The sequence below is a fragment of the Coturnix japonica genome, chromosome 5 (genome assembly GCF_001577835.2).
Source record: "Coturnix japonica isolate 7356 chromosome 5, Coturnix japonica 2.1, whole genome shotgun sequence".
Classification (NCBI taxonomy): domain Eukaryota; kingdom Metazoa; phylum Chordata; class Aves; order Galliformes; family Phasianidae; genus Coturnix; species Coturnix japonica.
In genome coordinates, this window is record NC_029520.1 from 39480883 (window position 1) to 39498662 (window position 17780).

At 50.1% G+C, this 17780-nt stretch overlaps 1 protein-coding gene and 2 long non-coding RNA genes across 11 annotated transcripts in view; 1 reads left to right on the forward strand and 2 right to left on the reverse strand.

Annotated features, from left to right (window-relative positions):
- Window positions 1–17780, reverse strand: part of FOXN3 (forkhead box N3) — a 167292-nt gene that overhangs the window by 102734 nt on the left and 46778 nt on the right. For 2 of the 9 annotated variants that reach the window (XM_015865299.2, XM_015865298.2), the window contains exons 1-2: window positions 8387–8689; window positions 5676–6232 (exon numbers count right to left, since the gene is read on the reverse strand). In XM_015865299.2, the coding sequence (XP_015720785.1) occupies window positions 5676–6232; window positions 8387–8645 (816 nt within the window). In that variant the 5' untranslated portion in view covers window positions 8646–8689. Of the gene's footprint in view, window positions 1–5675; window positions 6233–7290; window positions 7492–8386; window positions 8690–17780 lie in introns of those variants that run through there. The other 7 variants (XM_015865304.2, XM_032444685.1, XM_015865302.2 and 4 more) reach the window with 6 other exon arrangements.
- LOC116653456 lies at window positions 1770–5667 on the reverse strand. Its single transcript, XR_004307295.1, has 2 exons — window positions 2312–5667; window positions 1770–2213 (listed from the first exon to the last, which is right to left on the reverse strand). It is a non-coding gene; the product is annotated as an uncharacterized LOC116653456 (long non-coding RNA).
- Window positions 9131–12391, forward strand: LOC116653457. Its single transcript, XR_004307296.1, has 2 exons — window positions 9131–9636; window positions 11691–12391. It is a non-coding gene; the product is annotated as an uncharacterized LOC116653457 (long non-coding RNA).

Below are 17780 nucleotides of genomic sequence, written 5' to 3' on the forward strand. Positions count from 1 at the left end.
TGCTGAGCACTGGCTGGACTGAGTGATCCCTGGGGTTCCTCCAAGCCCAACCCCATGATCTCATGTGTGACCTGTTCTCCCTGCGGGGGTGGCCTCCATCAGGCCTCTGCTGTCACTGCCCCTCGGGCACCTCAACCAAAGGTACTCCCCAGCCGCCCCTGTCATAGCTCCCTCGGTTGTGTCAGCATCACTGACTGCTGGGCTGTGACCTGAATTGAGAACTGAGCTGAAAAGCAACTTGAGAATTCAGAAAGAGAGGGGAAAAAAAAGTCCAGCTGGATCCGATCTGCAACAAGATCCAGGGCTGGTCGCTGAAATGCCAAAGCGTGTCAGCACGCTGCTGGAGCACACAGCCCAGAACTGGGAGGAGCCACGGCCGACAACTCGCTCCATCCAGCCCGCACAGCCCAGGCCCTCGTGTCCAGGCCCTGCAGCACTAACACAACTCACACCATGTCTGCATGGAGCACTCACCCCAAATACCCAGCAGGTCAACTGCCTGGCAGCCCACCACAGCTCCCCAGGATGGGGACAGCACACTGCCTGTCTTCCCTAAGGGCCAGGTATCACCAGTAACTGAGACAGGAGGTGCAGAGGCCTCTGGATATCACCAGCTTCTTACCACTGTTTGAAGAAGAGCTAATTATGCACCGTACAGCCCTAAACCAGCACACACACGCAGTCTCTACTGCAAGGAGTAAGCAGTGATGCAGTCAACCAGCTGGAAGCCAGCTAAATGGAAGAGCACTTCCATGCAGAGCCTTAGGAAATCTATTATTTAAATATTCTGTGTCATTCCTTGCTTTTGCACTTCAAAAACAAAACTGAAAGGGTTCAAGAAAGCTCTCCATAAATTGTCTGATATCTGGAAATCCCATATTAGAGGAAGGCTCCAGAGTCTGCTGTGATTTCTCTGGATAGAAATGACTCCCTTTGCTTTAATAACTAATCTGAGGGGTGCATTTCTGATGACTGTGAACACATGTGTGACAGACTGAAATATAAGAAAATGGATCTGGGGTTAAACACAACAAATTGTAGTTTAACAAACACACTTTTCTTTTAACAATCTGGGTCATAAACAATTGGATCTGCTCATTTAGGACATCATTTTATTAACAGCATCACCTGAGGTCCTTAACATGAGTTCAAGGGGTTTTTCCACTGTAGTTCCAACCAGATGATACAAACCCAATGCAGTTCTGATGCCTATGCTATGTGGGTCATGCTAGGTGACAGTGGTATCAGAACTGGAGAAGATTGTTTCCATACCCAGAGGGCCAAACAGCTTTCAAAGGACATCTTCCTGAATGTTAGCAGAGGGAGGACACAGCCACAAGTCTACCACTTTTGTGTGTATGCAGATTGGATTAAGAGATCTCATAATAAAGAACAACCAGGCTGCCCTGCCTCTCGCTGCAGCCAGCTCTTACCTTCCTGCAGGGCTCTGCCTGCCAAAAGCACAGGCAGTATCACTTCAGAGGGAGCGTGCTCCCTGCAAGGCCTCCTCAGAAGCCCCCACGCTGCACCTGGGGTCCCACCAGCTCCCTGGCCTTGGCACAGAGCAGGCTGAGCAGGACACAAGGACACCCTGCACACCCTGATAACACTCAGGCGGCCTCGGGTCCCACAGCCCGCTCCAGACGGAGGAGGAGCCTTGCTGGATCTCTGTGACCCAGTTATGGTCCATGTATTTCTAAGAATAACCTCAACATCAAGAGAGGAGAATTTTCTTGTCCCATCCCCATAAACATATCCCTTACTCTCACTACATTTTTACTGAGACATTTTTATTGAGACGTCCCTCAGCACAAGTGCCAAACAAACCCTCAAGAGCCTTGAATTTCCCCAGCATGCACCCAGCTGGGAACACGTGCACCATTCTCTGCCTCAGACAAGCAGGGCAGACACAAAGAGGAGCCCGCTCTGTAGGAGGGATACCCGGAGCAGCACAGACCAGCAAACAAAGGCAGCAGAGCACGAGGCATGGGATGAGAGCATCTTCTTCCATAACTGGGCTGCTGAGTGAGACCAAAGAACTGCAGAGAAGTCGGTGATACCAAGCATCTTCTCCCTTCATCTGCTCACATTTCATAAGAACAGTCAGCAAAGTTTGCATTCATAAAAGGCACAGATTGATCACCCGCCCTGAAAACGCAACCTTATCGGCCTTTGTTCAAACCAGGAATCCCTACACGGATAATAACACAGATCTGCAAGGAGAAAAAAATGAGGCTTATCGCAAAATATTGCAACAGACCCTCGGGTGCAGCAGCACTAGTGGGCGCAGCTCTAATTACAGCAAACCTACATAATGCGTCTGAACCAGCTCAGCCCTTTCCCTGCGAGCTCAGGAGCTGCCACATCAGTAACTCCGTTGCTAGGGCAACTGCTTACTTTCCATATCAACTGCAAACGCGTTGCTATGGAGATGCATATACAAGAAAAATTCCTCTCCGCAGCCAAGGAGCAGATGGCAGGAAGTCACAGGAGTCACGGGCTGAGGGCTGCGCTAAACGGGACACACACCAGAGGACATTTAGATCTGTGGGCTCACAATAGGATTAATCTGAATGACTGAATTCACAAGTCCAGCAGTATAAACAAAGCCAGGGAACTCCTCTTGTGCTCCCCATCATGTGACACTTTATACTCCGGCCAACTATTATTAAACTGCTGAGCTCAATGCAAAGGGGTTTGCACAATCAAGGGCTCAGCGTTTTCCCTTCTTCAGTCCTCCTGCCTGCCTCAGGCCAGCAGATCGGCCTCACTGCAAAGTCACACACGTCCACCATGGCCCGATGGCACGGCAGCCCTGTGCACTGCTGCAACACAGGGGCACAGCTGGGGAGAAAACAACTGCTCCCCCACAAGATCCAGAGCAGGGCAAGCTGGATAGCAAAGCGATGCAGCCTGCAAGTTCTTTCTGCTGCAAGGATCTCAGATCAGGAAATACGAGCATTCACACGCACGCAGGAGGAGCTGCAGGCTATTAAATACATATTTAGCCATGAATATAAATGAGCGAGCCCAAGACTGAGGGAACTACTATGCAGAGGGAATCCAAAAAGGAATTAAGTGTTCAGCAGAACTTTTTTTAGCAAAGCCATTTACCGAAAGGCGATACAAACAAACAGTGGAAGGCACAACTCTGAGAGGAAAGCTCCAAGCTTTTCAGTGTGTGTCAGCGCGCATCAGCCAGCAAATGCCTGCAATTCCCAGCACCCATTAACTCCTTCCCTGCACCCCACGTTTCAGAGCCCGGCTTGTTAGCATTTCAGAGATGCCATTTGCCAAATGCTTTTTGTCACATAAAAACAGTCAGACAGGCACGCTCTAAGCCTGCAACTTGCAGAACGTGGCTACAAACTGGAAGAAGTGGCATGAGATGATTCCTTGTAATGGAGAGTTATCCCCACCCCAAGGTCTCAGGCACCCTATGAGATTTGCAGGCTGCCGTCAGCAACAGAGCTGCTTGCTGTAAGGCACCCCAACCAGCTCTGGAGGTGTGTGAGCACATGACTGCCTTTCAAAGCCAGCAGTTGGAGGTTAGTGCTTTCCAAGTCCACAATTAGCTGTCAGGCACCTGATTCAGCAACCCGGCCCCAGCGCCAGCCCTGCGCTCCCATCCCCACCTGCCACATCCCTTAGCCAGGACACGAGTTAAGCGACCTGACTTTGTGCATTTAAAGTTTCAGATTCTCTTCTCAATTACCTTAATGCTGGCTACCAGCAGGGTGACTGCAGAGTTATTAAGGGCTCAGGAGCACGAAATGATGGCAGGAATTATTTTTCATATCCTATGCTTTTCTAGGGAGTATAAAACCCGGCCTTGTTACTTACACAGGCAAGGGCTCCCCCCACATCTTACTGTCTCGCTGTGTAACCATGGCTCTAAATCATGAATTCGAGACACAGGTGACTACTCATGTATTGTGCTTCTCCCCTTCCCCGTGGAGAAGTGCTTCATGGAATGGTTCCTGTGATCTTAGAAGGCCGCAGGTATTTGACAGACATGCATGAATACAAGTTCCTCATAGGAAGGAAGCTGTAATTTAAACAGTCAGCTTGTAAACAGAGGAAGGGGATAGAACAAACGGCAGCACTAAACACATGCATTGCCAGTCACAGCACTGGTTGCTTTTTTAACATGCGCTGTGTGTTAAGGTTTCTTACAGCCTGGGACAGGACCATAAAAGCTTGGTGTGGCACTTGCTATTAGAGCCTTCCTTCCCAACAAGAATTTGAGGCTCCAGCTCACACAAAGCAAGATCCAATTCAGGAGCAAGTTTTTTAATCTCACACACAATCGTTCACAGCAATGAATTTATAAGAATACCAACATACAGCGTGTGATCTCCAACACGTGGACTGTGCATTTCAGGGAACCACGTTGAAAAGAAACAAAATAAGAAGTCGCTCGTTTAGAAAAGTAAAGGTGCAGGGAAAAGAAAGTTAAGTCATCTTAAATGAACAGCTGTTAGCTTAGGGTAACGTGAGGCTCTTCATCCACAAAACACCTTCTATTCCAGAGCATTTAAAGTTCAATCACACCCAAACTAGGGAGAACAGCACCACCAACAGAAGTCTCACTCCAAGGTAACCAGTGACAAGACCATCACAGCACTAACTTAACTGAAATACAGCAGCTGAGAGCACCTATTATTCCTGCCAGAAAAAAAGTGCTCCCTTTCTGACCTTCAGCCAACTGCAGAGCAGCAGCAACGTGATTCTACCTGCTATTTAGCTCACCAACCTGTGGGAAGGACTGTGAAATTAATCTGCAAGCTGGTATTTTTATCACTGCGTTCGTACTTTGCCAAAGCTTCATCCCAGACCGCAGGTCCCGGAGCCCACCCCCTCCGGAAAATGCTATCTGCTCCCAGTCTGCTTTATGCAATACAAGGTTATGCAAAGTCCTGCCTCCGCGGCGCGGCTCATTTCCCCATTCCCTCGCACACAGCCTCTTCCTGCAGATGCAGCTGAGGATTCAGCAATGAAACCAGACAGCAACAGCGGAGATTCGAAAGCAACAATCTGCTCCCCAGACTTCTGCCGCTGCGCTGCTCTCAGAAGCTGCAAAACTCCAGAGAGAGAATGGCTGAGTTTCTGGTAACTTTCACCTCCGATGCCAGACCTATCTGCTCTGTTCGGAGAGCTTCTCTTCCTACCTGTGAGAGAATGAAGCCTCACCCTGACAAGTCAGCACTACTTCTGCTCGTACAGGAAAAAAATGAAGAAAACACCCTCTTTTCTGACTATGACACAGACTGGGGAAAAAAGAGATGGCCTCTTACGTAAGGCATAGCCTTTCACTATACGTTTGTATAAGCCAAGAACAGCAAGCAGCCTATTTATAACATGATTACATTCATCTAGTAGAGCTGGAAACCATTACCACAGCACGGTAACTAAAAACAATATTTAACCACTACGCATGAAGACACCAGCTGGGGAGCAAAGAAAACACACGCACCGACTGCTTTCTTACTGATGTCTAGACAATGAATTTAGTAAAATCAGAATGAGCCATGCTAAAGAAATGCCTGTTTTCTGGATGCAATGAACTGTGTTACCAAAGACAGCACTGTGTAGCCTATGCTTTACAGTTATGAATACGTTCTGGGATAAGCAGCTGAGTTTTACCAGACAGGCCTCCACAGTTGCAAACTTACCTGACTTCTGTCTTTGTCCACTTTCTTAAAACACTTATTCAAGGACAGATTATGCCTCACAGAATTTTTCCATCCAGTGGGAGCGTTTGCAAAATACGGAAAGTGTTCTAAAATCCAGTTGTATATATCCTTTACGGGCAGTCTTTTGGTTGGCGAGTCCTCGATGGCCATAAATATGAGGCAGCTAAAGGAGTAAGGAGGTTTGCAGTTGGGGTTCTGCTTGGCATCGTAGGGCATGTCCGAGTGGGCAGGGGACGGAGGCGTGTCATCACCAATGTCCTGAACGGGGCTGACGCTTCGCAACACCGAGTCCCCAAAGCTTTTCAGCAAGTTCTTGCTTTCGTGTAACCAGTTCAAGTTAGTTAGTTCTTCATCTTCCATGGCCCCTTTATCTAATCTGATGGCAGGCAAAGAGAAATCTAGGTCCTCGTCATCGTGAAGTGCCTTTGACAAATCGCTATCTTGGTAACGCTGGCTCAGTCCGCTGGGAACACTGATTCCTGAGCCCTCCGGCTTCTTGCTGGGCGGCATGACTGGACCCATTGAGGCAGAGGCTCCTGGAAGTCCCACAACGGGGGAAAAGAAACAGACAAAAAGTTATTAGCTGGTAAAGGTACATTCTGTGTAACATTTTGACAGCTTTTCCCCACCAGCTGCTTGGCCTCGTGCCATCTGCCTTAAAAACAACAGACCCGCATTAAAGCTCACTCCCAAACATGGGGTGATGCAGCCTGAACTCAATGCAAGTAAAGAACTTTCAATGCATGGAATGATACAATAATGCCAACGTGCCTCAGTACTCCCTGCGCTTGAAGCCCCACGCAGGAAATCCCAGAGACACACTACTTTAATAATGAATACGTGTATCAAACCATTGAATACTCCGATCATATCACTTTAATAAGCATGTAAATTAAAAAAAAAGGGGGGTATAGGGAAGGCTTAGGAGCAGTTGCTTCAGATTAAGTTCAGCTGTTTCGGTCTTGAGGGCAACACAACAGCCTTGTGATAGAGGCACTGGCTGAGGGCTCAATCCAACTACAGGCAATGCTGCAGCACAACTGAAACATTACAGCACAACTTCCAAAGCAGAACAGGAGGGAGGGAGGGCAAGCAGCACACAGTAGCTTTGGGACCAGGGCCAAGACACGGGGAAACAAGCACCAGAGGAATAGAGCACTTTGAAAGTGTATGTAAACAGAGAGGGCTTTAACCTGCATCGAGCTGCCCCGGCCATGGCCCAAGGCAGGAGGAAGGTGCTGGGAGCTGAGCGCAGGGTGAGCTGACAGGGATGGGGGGACCCGTGTAGCTGGGGGGGGGGGTTGGAGCAGCTTGTGAACAGCAGCAGAGCTCCAGGAGCAGCAGCACAGCCCCACTGCCACTGCCGTGCAGTAACACTGCCGGGACTGGGGGCACGGCCAGCAGCAACATAAACACTGGTGAGGATCAATGCACTTCAATGCAGGCAGCCTCCTGTGCGAGTGCAGAGAAGGGCAGAGATCCTCTGCACCCACGGACCACCAGAGATGGACTTCCTACACTCACTCCCCATACCGTTCTAAAGGACAAAAAGCACAGACGGCAGCAAAACGAGCAAAACGAGCGGTGTATCTACCAGGACTAACGGGAGGAAAGTCGTTCCGAGGAAGAAACGCAACGGGCTCCTTTCACACGGTACAGAAAAGCGAAACAGGGAAGTTCCTCGGGTCTTTCTCCGTGTACTTCCACTCGACGCAGCCATTACCGGAGCGGAAAGGCACGGCACAGCCGACACAGCCGGAGGAAACGAGCAGTGCCGGAGCTCCTATAGCTCTTATAGCTCCTATAGCTCCTGTAGCTCCTATAGCTGTTATAGCTGCTACAGCTCCTATAGCCCCGGGTGGGCACCGCGCAACTCCGGCTGCGGATGGAAGTTGCGTCCCAGGAGCTTCCGAGCAGGGAACTACGCGACGGCTGACAGCGAAGCGATGTGATTGCGCCGTCGCCATGACAACGCGCCGCTCTCTTTCTGTTTCATTCGCTTATTTCGGTGCCTCCTGCTCCCGGAGCGGATCCCCGGGCGGTACCGGAGCCTCCAGCCCGGCGGCGTCGCTCGGTTCCCGGCCCGCGGGGCGGCTCGGCCCGGAGGGAGGACGCGAGCGCGGACACGACGAGGAATTCGGCGGCAGACAATGGAGCGGCGCACACACCGGGGGTCACGGCGGAGCGCACGTCTCCGACCCGCCGCTCCCCGCGGGAACCGCAGCCGGCACAGCTGGACATAGCCGGCACAGCGGGCACGGCCGGGCCCCGCACAGGGCCGTGGTTGCGCGGTGCCGCCGAGGATCGGTCGGGGTCTATCAGGGTCTATCAGGGGCTATCAGGAGGTACCGGGAGGTACCGGGGGGGGCGGCCCCGCGCTCCGCTCCCACCGCACTCGCCGCCCGGGCTGGGGGCTGCGCGCCCATTGGCCGTCGGCGCAGCCAATCAACGGCGTTGCCAGGCGACCGTCGCTGCTCCGTGCGGGGGCTCAGTCCGGCGGCGCACGGCTCCGCTCGGCCAGATGTGAGCGCACAGCAGCGCCGCAGCGGGACTCAAACTTCTGCCCCGCGACGCTCCGGACCCGCGGCGGCTCCGAGTCCCCGCGAGTCCCGCCCGGCCGGCACCGAGCGCGGCAACACGGCCCGGCTCGCGCCGAGTCCCGTGCAAGTAGCGGCGGGGCCGGGTCTCACCTGGCGGGGGCCGAGCGCTGAGCGCCGGGCGCTGTGTCCGTCCGAGGCCGCGGCGCCAAGTTTCATCTGACGGGGGCGGCCATGGCGCCTCAGCACCAGCCCCGGGCGCGGCGCGGTGGTCCCGGCGTCGGGGCGCTCCGCCGGCCGCATGGGGCTCGGCCGCACCGCACACACAGCCCGCGCCAACGGGCAGCGGATCGGCCGGCGAGAGCCGAAGAGCGAGAAATTGTTTCCACCGCAAACAAAAAAGGCGACACATGACCAGGGAGGAGGGGAGAGAGGGAAAACGTGGGCCGGGCCACCGCGCCGGGAGAGCCGCGGAACGAAGGGAGGGACGGCCCCGAAGGGGGGAGGGAGGGAGAGAGGGAGAGAGGGAAGGAGGGCGGGCGGCGCTGCGGGCGGGGGCGGGACGCGGCGGAGCGGCGCGGAGCCTCAGCTCGGCTCGGCCTCTGCTCTGCTCGGCGTCCGACCGGGGCCGCCCCGCGGAGATACCGGCGGCGACTGCGCGAGGGGACGCGACCCCGGGAGAGGACGGGGAGCGGCCGCGGGAACACGGCCCGGCGGGCGGAGCGGCAGCGCAGGGCCCGGGGCACGTCGGTCAGCCCAGCCCCGCCGGGAGCCACGCGGCTGCGCCCCGAGCGGCTGCCGGGCGCTGAGCTGCAAGTACGGACGCGGGCGGAGCGGGACGGCTCTCGGCCCCGTCCCTTAGCGCCGTGTCCCTTAGCGCCGTGTCCCTTAGCGCCGTGTCCCTTAGCTCCGGCCCGCTCCCAGCCGGCTCCTGCGGAACGCGGCGCAGCCTGCGATTCCCCGGGGCCGCTCCCGTCGTCCCGCCGCTTGCAGACGCTGCCGTGCCGGCGCCGTGCGGGGGCTCCTCGGGCGCAGGTCTCCCGGCCGCGGCCCTGCCCGGGTCCGCCTCGCTACAGCCGCACGGCGCTGGCCGCGAGCCGCCGCCACTAACATGGAAAACAAACCGAAGCAAAACGGTCGATTCCTGCAGCCTATAGAGCTGTGCTCTAACAGGCCTGAGTTCGTCCCGATGAAGTTATCTTGACATAACCGGTATCAAACTCGATTAACAAAAGCGACCTTCGCGTGCCACTTTTAGACCGAGGGGAGTGACCTAACTTGATCTGAACGCGAAAAGCAGCTGCCCAGCCCAGACAGCGCCAATTACACTGCAACCTCCTGTGTGCCCGGCGTTTGATCTTACAGCTTCTGAAGGTCACGGCACTAAGACACCTCCAAAACAGGTACCTCCAAAACCTGAGCCACAAAAACCAAGTGTTTTCTTCCCTGAGTAAGCGAGACTTGCAGATATAGCATACTTGCAAATATTTCTACCAATAGAGAAAAGGCCTGTTGCACAAATGTAGTGCGTTACAAGCACAGGAACACGGTCAGAGCCTCACACGGCACTCATTCCTAAGCCAAGAAGAAAAGCATTTTAGCAGTTTTACTTTAGAATAGTCAGGACAGCTGTCCCAAGGCCTTGCAGGCCCGCACCGTGTCACCCTGTTTAGCTGGGATCACTGCTACGTCCCACTGCATTTCTTTGCCATTTTCTGAGACATCGGTTACCTTTTACAATTTCCATCTGCAAAAATGTTAGATGAGAGCCCACGTAGTTCACAGACACAGGGCCGAAACCCATCCACTCAAACAAGCCATTCAGCCACTCCTGCCCTAACTCGCTCAGACCGTAACTCACTCAGACCTCCTGCTGACAGCCTCCCCTCCTTGACCCAGCCAGCCGCTGTTTCACATTCTTGCATATTTGCAGGAGGACCGGCCAGCAGCTGGATTGCAGCTCACAGATAAGAGCTGGGGCAGCAGAGCCACAACGCCAGCTGAGCCCTCTGACCAGCCCGGCACTCAGTCAGCAGAACATCAGTGTGTACAGCTCTGTTTTTGTTTTCAACCCAAACCAAATCAGTAAGCCATAATGCCACTCACCTGAATTTACTCCATACGCTTTGTGAATCAACATGTCTCCTTACCAACTAGCATGGAGATCTGTCACATTTATCTTCGCTTGCAAAGTCAAGAGTCTTGAGTGTTTGGAGGAGAATTCAGCTGAAGAGATCGAGCGCAGGGCTGCAGTCAGGACAGAGACCACTGAGAGAGCAGGGAACGGGCCCCTGGCTCAGGCTCTGAGCAGCCTCCTGCTGCTGTCTCTGCTCTCCCCAAGCCCAGCAACAACCAGAGCTGCTGGCTTCACCTCCAGTGAGAGCTGAGCCGCCTGGGGACAACTTCCTGGGGAGATGGCATTCCCCAGCTCCTGACTTTCTGCTGCAATATTCAATACAGCTAATGAAGAGAGGAAGATGCAGCCTCTCTGCAGTCCCTCTAAGCCACACTGCTGGCTTAGAAACTTCAGCAGCACCAGATGATCCAAAGTATGGCCATCAGGTAACCGCAGCCAAGTCACCTAATTTACCTGGGCACTGATTTCACCATTTGTTACACAGAGGTAACACTAACTCTCATCTTGCAAAAAGTTGGCAACGCCGACAGATGAAAACTATTTGTAAACCAAGACCAAAGTATATGCAGTACTAAAAGGCAAACAGAAGTCCCGACAGCAGAGCACTGCACTTTAACCTCACGGGCTTATATACAACAGTCTAATCTTTCCACTTAGATTTCAGAATACCAACTGCAGATGTTTCAGTATCTTATTTAACAAGGATTTCCAGCCATCTCCCTGTATCCCTTCATCTCTTATCCTCCCCTAGATTGGAATCCCTGATAACCTCCTACAAGCAATTGTTGCAAAATGAGCACAGCAAAGGTCATGGGCTCCTGCCAGACCTGCACAGCTCAGCTACCCACTCCATTCCCCAACTCAGCAGTGAACACCTTCCTTTGCAGTATATTACAGCCATGCCACACCACCTTGCTAAATAGTTCTATTTACTGCTCTGTGGCTGCACCAGTCTCACCACACAGTAGACATGCTCCTCTTATCCTTGTTTTTAAGTCATCATTTCTACCCCAATCTCCAACTCCAGCTGACCACCATCCTTCTCACGCTCATTCTCTCTACACCACGATCAAGCTTCTCACCTGAGCCGTGCTGCAAGTCTGCTAAGTTTGCTCATGAGGGTTTATAATTTGACATGCAGCTGTACCAAAACACTCAGTTCTGAAAGGCTCCCAGTGCACATGGAACCCAGCAAAGACACAAGCGGACAGGGCTGCTGCCTGTGTTCCTTGCGACCACTGAGATCAGCCTTTCACTGTGGGACATGTCAGGGCTGTAACATCAACCAGCCATCTCCCTTTGTTCCTTTCCTTCTTCCAGGAAGAACAACTGGCTTCTGTTACCACACTTGCCGTTTCTGAATCTCTGTCATCTCTCAGGCAGTGGATTTCATCTTGCATGGAGCAGAAGCACGCCAAGCACCTTCAGGAACTATTAAGAGCAGGATGAATACAGTATGTATTTGCTTGCTTCCTCTTTCACAATCCCCGCTACCAGCAATCTTATCCCGTTACCATTCTGCAGCCTTTGCCCCTTCCTTCACCCACCACTTGGCATTTCCTCCTTTTGTTCACCACAAGCCATTCACATCCACATTAATGCCTCCTCCTTCCAGCACCCTTCCAGGAGGGGTCAAACCTCTCACCGATGGCAAATCAGTGGGTAACTTGGCCCCACCTCAAGCACTAGCTTGTGCTGTCGCACAAGCTGCACATGCACTGAAGACCTTACTTCTGCTTACTGCCAGGAGATCTATCCTTCATTTATTCACTCGAGACACGTCACAAAGCATTTCCCAATCTTTCATTGAATTATCCCTCAAGTTCTCATTTATCCCCACTGGAGAAATCCAACAGGAATAGAACTAGGAAGAGGAGCACCAACATGAAGCTCAGTCAGAAGTGAGAGGAAACATATCTACAGCACTTCTGTTTCACACTATAAAATAGGATGAATTTCTTATTACGAAATGCAGAGGCTTTATGAAATAGTTCCTTTTAAAATAAAGTATGCACATTTACGATATTATTGTAGTAACACTTGCTTGCAGCTTCTGAGAAAATGAGTATGCTTAGCACTAAAATTATATACAGCTGACAAGCTTCCAACAAGCGTCTCTGTACGTGAATGCAGTCAAAGGAGAAGAGCACGCATGCTAGTTCATCCTACACACACTTATTACAATTGGTCCATATGGGAGATGCTTTGCCAGTCTAATTACACCAACACACTTTACTAGCAACCCAAGAATAAACCTAGCTCATACTGGTGATGGCACGCTTCTGCCAGTGCAGCTTATTTTAGTAGCCCAGCCAGTGGGAAGCAAAGCCTACAAACACATCTAATGGGAATCTTCAGCTGCAATGGCTTTATTGGTCTGAAATCATACCTAGCAGCTGGTAAATTAATTGCAACATCAGCCAGTACTTCTAGTGTTGATGCAGTTTCTGCAGAGGCTCCGTAAGTAAGAACTAAAGAGCTATTTCCTTGGGTTCACTGCACAGACGCTGCTATCTGCTGTACAGGTGTAATGCAGCAAAACTTGGTCTGGAGTTATCTCAGCTTTACTACTTACCACATGGCTGCTGAAGTCAAACATGAAAGTAATCAGCAGAACCAGAAATCAACTGCATTTTTTGTTCTTAAAAGCAAGGGGAAGGAAAACCAGCTGCCCAACACTGCATAGAGGTGAAGATAACAAGTTTGGGGAAAAACTATAATGGAGAAGTAATTTTATTTATAAAGATCCCAAATAGTATTGTCTGTAGGACCCCTGAAACTAATTCTTCTGGACAGAACCTTTTGTCCAGCCTCATTTCTTCTGAACACCACCTGTAAACTTCATCACAGACTTTGGGATTTTGTCCCTTACTGATGTACCCACGGATGCAAAACTAAGACCTTCCCGGTAGCAAAGTTTGTGTTCACATCTCATAAACTGAGCTCCTCAGGAACTGACGTAAAAAAACAATTTGCTACCACTAGTATTGTAAGCTAGAAGGTGATTGTTTTCCTCTGGCTGTTTGCTTCCATTGGGTGGGTTTTCCAGCTGTGATTGTATTGATTCCCAGCTTGATTTCCAGCTCATTGTACAACAGGATATTCCAGAACGCTTTCCTCTGCTCACCACTCAGCACTACTCTTCCTGTACATTTCTTGAACACTGTTCTCAAAGGAAATCCTGTGAGATGCAGGTCCAGGTTCCCAGACCGCATCCACACAAAGACAGCTACGAGAGTTTCTGTTAGGTGATGCAGCGATGAATCATAGGATGGCTTGGGTTGGAAGGAACCTCAAGGATCATCACGTTCTAAACCCACAAAGCACAGACAAGGCTGACGTACGGTTGTGCCCACCAAAGAGTGCTGTGAGGGTTCAGGCTGGGTAAGCAAGCACAGGAGGTTTTGGCAGAGCAGAGGAGCCAGGCTGGGTGAGCAGGCAGCTGGCCACCATGCCACTGAACAGAGGCTCGTGTAATGACTACCACAAAACTCATTTAAGCTCTGAAAAGGTGACTAATGAGCTCATTCATGCTGCCTATAAATTATTCACTACAACACTGACCCTGCTCAAGACAAGCAGCAAAGTAAACTTTAAATACCGGGATGAGAGCCACCCGTGCTGCCGGCAGCGGCCTGCACTGCATCCCGATAGCGGGTGCCTGGAGGGCTGAGGGAGCTGCAGCTGATACATCTTCATTTCTCCTCTGCCCAATATTTTTCCTTAGCAGTTACAGATAATCACGAAGCGCTATAAATAGCTTTAAATTATACTATTCAGAAATTGAAGTCTGCCCTCAAAATGAAGGCCAGATCTAAATAAGAGCACACCAGCCCGTGTGTGTGTAACTGGAAGCAACACCCCTCCAGAGCCTGTCGGTACTTCTACAAATATTCAGGATTTGCACCAAAATAAAAAGAGAGGACTTGGAAAGCACAGTATCATTTATTTTATGTGCCTCTGATATGTTTGGAAACACTGCTTTTCTGTTTAGAATGAAATAGGAGACGGTTCTATGTCCCCGGTGCAAGCCGTGTTTGCTGCACAGCTCTGCCTCTACTCACACCATGCTTTTCTGGGCAAGATAAATTGCTCACAGTATCTATGTGTTACAGCTCAGTATCTGGAAACATGTTGAACTAGCAATTACAAAGTGACATTAAAGACACTTGAGGTATGACACGCACCTCATCTTCAGTGGAAAAAAACATTACTCGCACCTCTGGTTACACAACCCAACTCCGAAGGTCAAAACCAACCGGACAAAAGAAAAAGCCAGAAGTTACACAGTAAAGTCCAGTTGCTACATAAGGTATATAGCAAGGTAATTTGTAAAGCACGGGAAGTGCAAAGCAACGTCAAAACCATATGCTGCCATGCCAGGGGTAAGTCAGACACGTGGAATAAAAAGAAGCTAGCAAAAAAGTTCACCAATTAAATAACCACTGCTATTCTAACTGATTGCTCTTTCTTTTCCAAACTGGAAATGTTACAACCAAGCAGAGGAAGAACTTCTGTGCTACTTAAAAGAAAGAGCTTTACTGCCTACCAAAAACTGTATGATCAGTCTTTGTGTATTTACCTCCACGATCCTGAATTTACCTGAGACACACTGAGTCCCCAAGGCTCCGTGAGTGCTACTCTTTAAAATGATGATTAAAAAAAATAATCAACCCAAATCCTCCAACAAACACTAAGAGAGCAATGTCTGCTCCACATAGCAATGCAAGTCTTAACTTATCAGCAGCTCTCCACCTGACAAGATTCCTGAGCCTCTCATAGCTGAAGGGTGTTGGCAAAGGGCGGCTTTGAAATCCTGTCACATGCCGGACCCCACCAACCAGTCTGGTGAGTGGAGTTCACCTCCCAGTTCAGTGGTGGGAAACAAAGGCTCTTCCTGCACCCGCATCCCCACACCCTGCTCCTCATTTCCCTAATGATGCCCAGAAATGATGTCAGTTTTTGCCCCGAGACATGATCCGATCCAAATAAAAACAACCCTCAGTTGGCTCCAAAATCAGAGGAATACCAGACACAGGGGATGAACAGCAAACAAACTGACAGTGTAACTTTTAACTGTGTGAAACAAAACCAATGCTGAACTTTGACTAAAGATTTATTTCTTGGCTGGTTAGTGCCACTCATCTGGTTGGGAGCATCCCTTCACTGGTCAGTGCTGCTCATTTGGTTAAGTGTGCCATGTATGGCTTCGGCCTGAGAAGTCACTGGGGAACCTTGAGACACCACTTCCAGCTAATTCACAAAGACTGCCATGCCATGGGTAAGTCAGACAGCCGGGAAACCCACACCACCACCCTGGGGCCAGCTGATGTGGTTGAGGTGAAGGCAGATGGATCACACTGCATCCTGTGGGCAAACCCAGCCCAACACAAAGACGTGTTACAACTGTTATCTTTGCTGAAAAACTGCTCCTGCAACTCCTCGGCTCTGCAAAGCACATAATCTCATGGTTCTCAAGACCCTCCTGTATGCTTATCTGTCAGGAAGGTTGGGCTCCTCTGTGCTTTGGTTGTGCTGTTAAAACATGAAGCTGCCTTTAGGTATCCCAGTGCACCATGGCTTTCCTACGCACTACTTCACTACATCCCTGGATTTATGCCAACATTAACCTGCTGCTTAAAAGCTTCTCCAGCTAAAGATGTGGGCAGACGCCGTATTACGCTACAAACACACCTTTTCCCCTATCAATTTACCTGAAAAAAGTCATATAATAATACACAAGTTTCAGTACCAGCAGCTACAGCAAGGAGTTCCATGTTTTAGCTATCAACTGTGGAAAAAAATTCTTCCTTTGCTCTAAATCCAACACCTGACAGCTTAAGTTGAAGCCCCCTATTCCTTGTGATATGTGAATAGTAAGGAATTATTGTGTATCTCTATGGCATGACTCATGTTTATGTAGACTCCTCAAGTTTATAGATGCTTCCTACTGCTCAGACTGCTACTAATACTCTTATTTCTACATTTCATTTTTTTTTAAAGTAATTGAAGTTACAAACAGACAATTAAAGATAACACATAAACGTACCCATTAATGACCACCTGAACACACAGCCATAATTAACAATATTGCACCTGCTCAGATAAGAGGAAAGGGTGTTCTTTTTCTACACAACAGTTCAAACAGCATGTTTTCCCTTGTAGTCACTTCTTGCTTTATAGTCTCACTTCAAGTACCTGGAACATTTCCAAGCACTTAATACGTCCATACAAAATGTGGAAGCAGATCATTCCAGCTGAAAATATCTTTATCCATAGAGAGAACAGCAGCTGGAAGATGCTGTCTCACCCAGACTCAGGCTGTAAGGGGCCAGGCCCTGCGTGGGCTCTGTCCTTTAAAAAACCCACAGCTTCAGTTTCTCAGTGGGGTTCTCCAGCCAAGTGGCAGCCTTATACCTGACACCTGCATGGCCAGGGTGGAAATGGTCAGGGAGACAAAAATAGGCTCTGAGGAAGGGACAGCATGATCGTGGTTTCAGAATGGCATGAAGTTAGGTCAAGTTTAGTGGGTAGCAGTGAGGAGAGATGTCCTTGGGACATCTTATATGCAGATTTCAGCTCTGGCTCCATATGAAAAGGGCAAGTGCCCTTCCACAAGCTGTAGTTGCTGTTATGCGTGATAGCTTGTGTTTGGATCAATACAACACTAAGTAATAAATAGGGATGAACAGATATGCAGGAATTCCTTAATTTCTACCTAGAGTAATTCTAATTCTTCACCTGCGCATCCAGTTCCTTTGGAGCACCATCAAACAGCCACAGACAACGTTGGCCAGGAGAGCTCTCCATTTTGAGGCAAGGAGCAGTAGCGCTTTGTGGATCAGCTGGCAGGATGTTTCTGAAAGCAGCTCAGCACAGTCAACAACCTCCTCCTGGAGTCCAAGTACATCACCTCCAAAATATGTCTCAGCTCATCTGGCACAGAGCCTGGGAACCCAAATTTGTTTCTGATCCAGGTTCTGTGGCTGGCAGCGTATCAAACTGCTGTCCTGCCACCAGGATGGATAAAGTCATTTTTCACTCATTATGTTATTCCAAAATAGAACAGGAGCTTTATTTAAAACAAGAAAGCAATACTTTGTGCTTCAGGAAATTAACAGGGCAAAAAAAGCTCTCTTGTTTTATAAACCACCTGGAGAAGAGCTTGAGTTAGAACAATGCGAGTTAATATCCCAAGGAGATTGACCAGAAAAAGCAGACTCTGATTAACAAATTCTGTGGCTCCCAGTCTTATGGCTGAATCTAATGTTACATCCACATCAGGCAGCCTGGCTTCTCCTGCAGATCACTAATACTTTCTCTGTAGTCTCCAGAATGGCTTCAGGCAAAATAGTATAGATCGTATCAGCTGCTGGATGGGATAACCTACAGACATTTTCCTGTACGTGT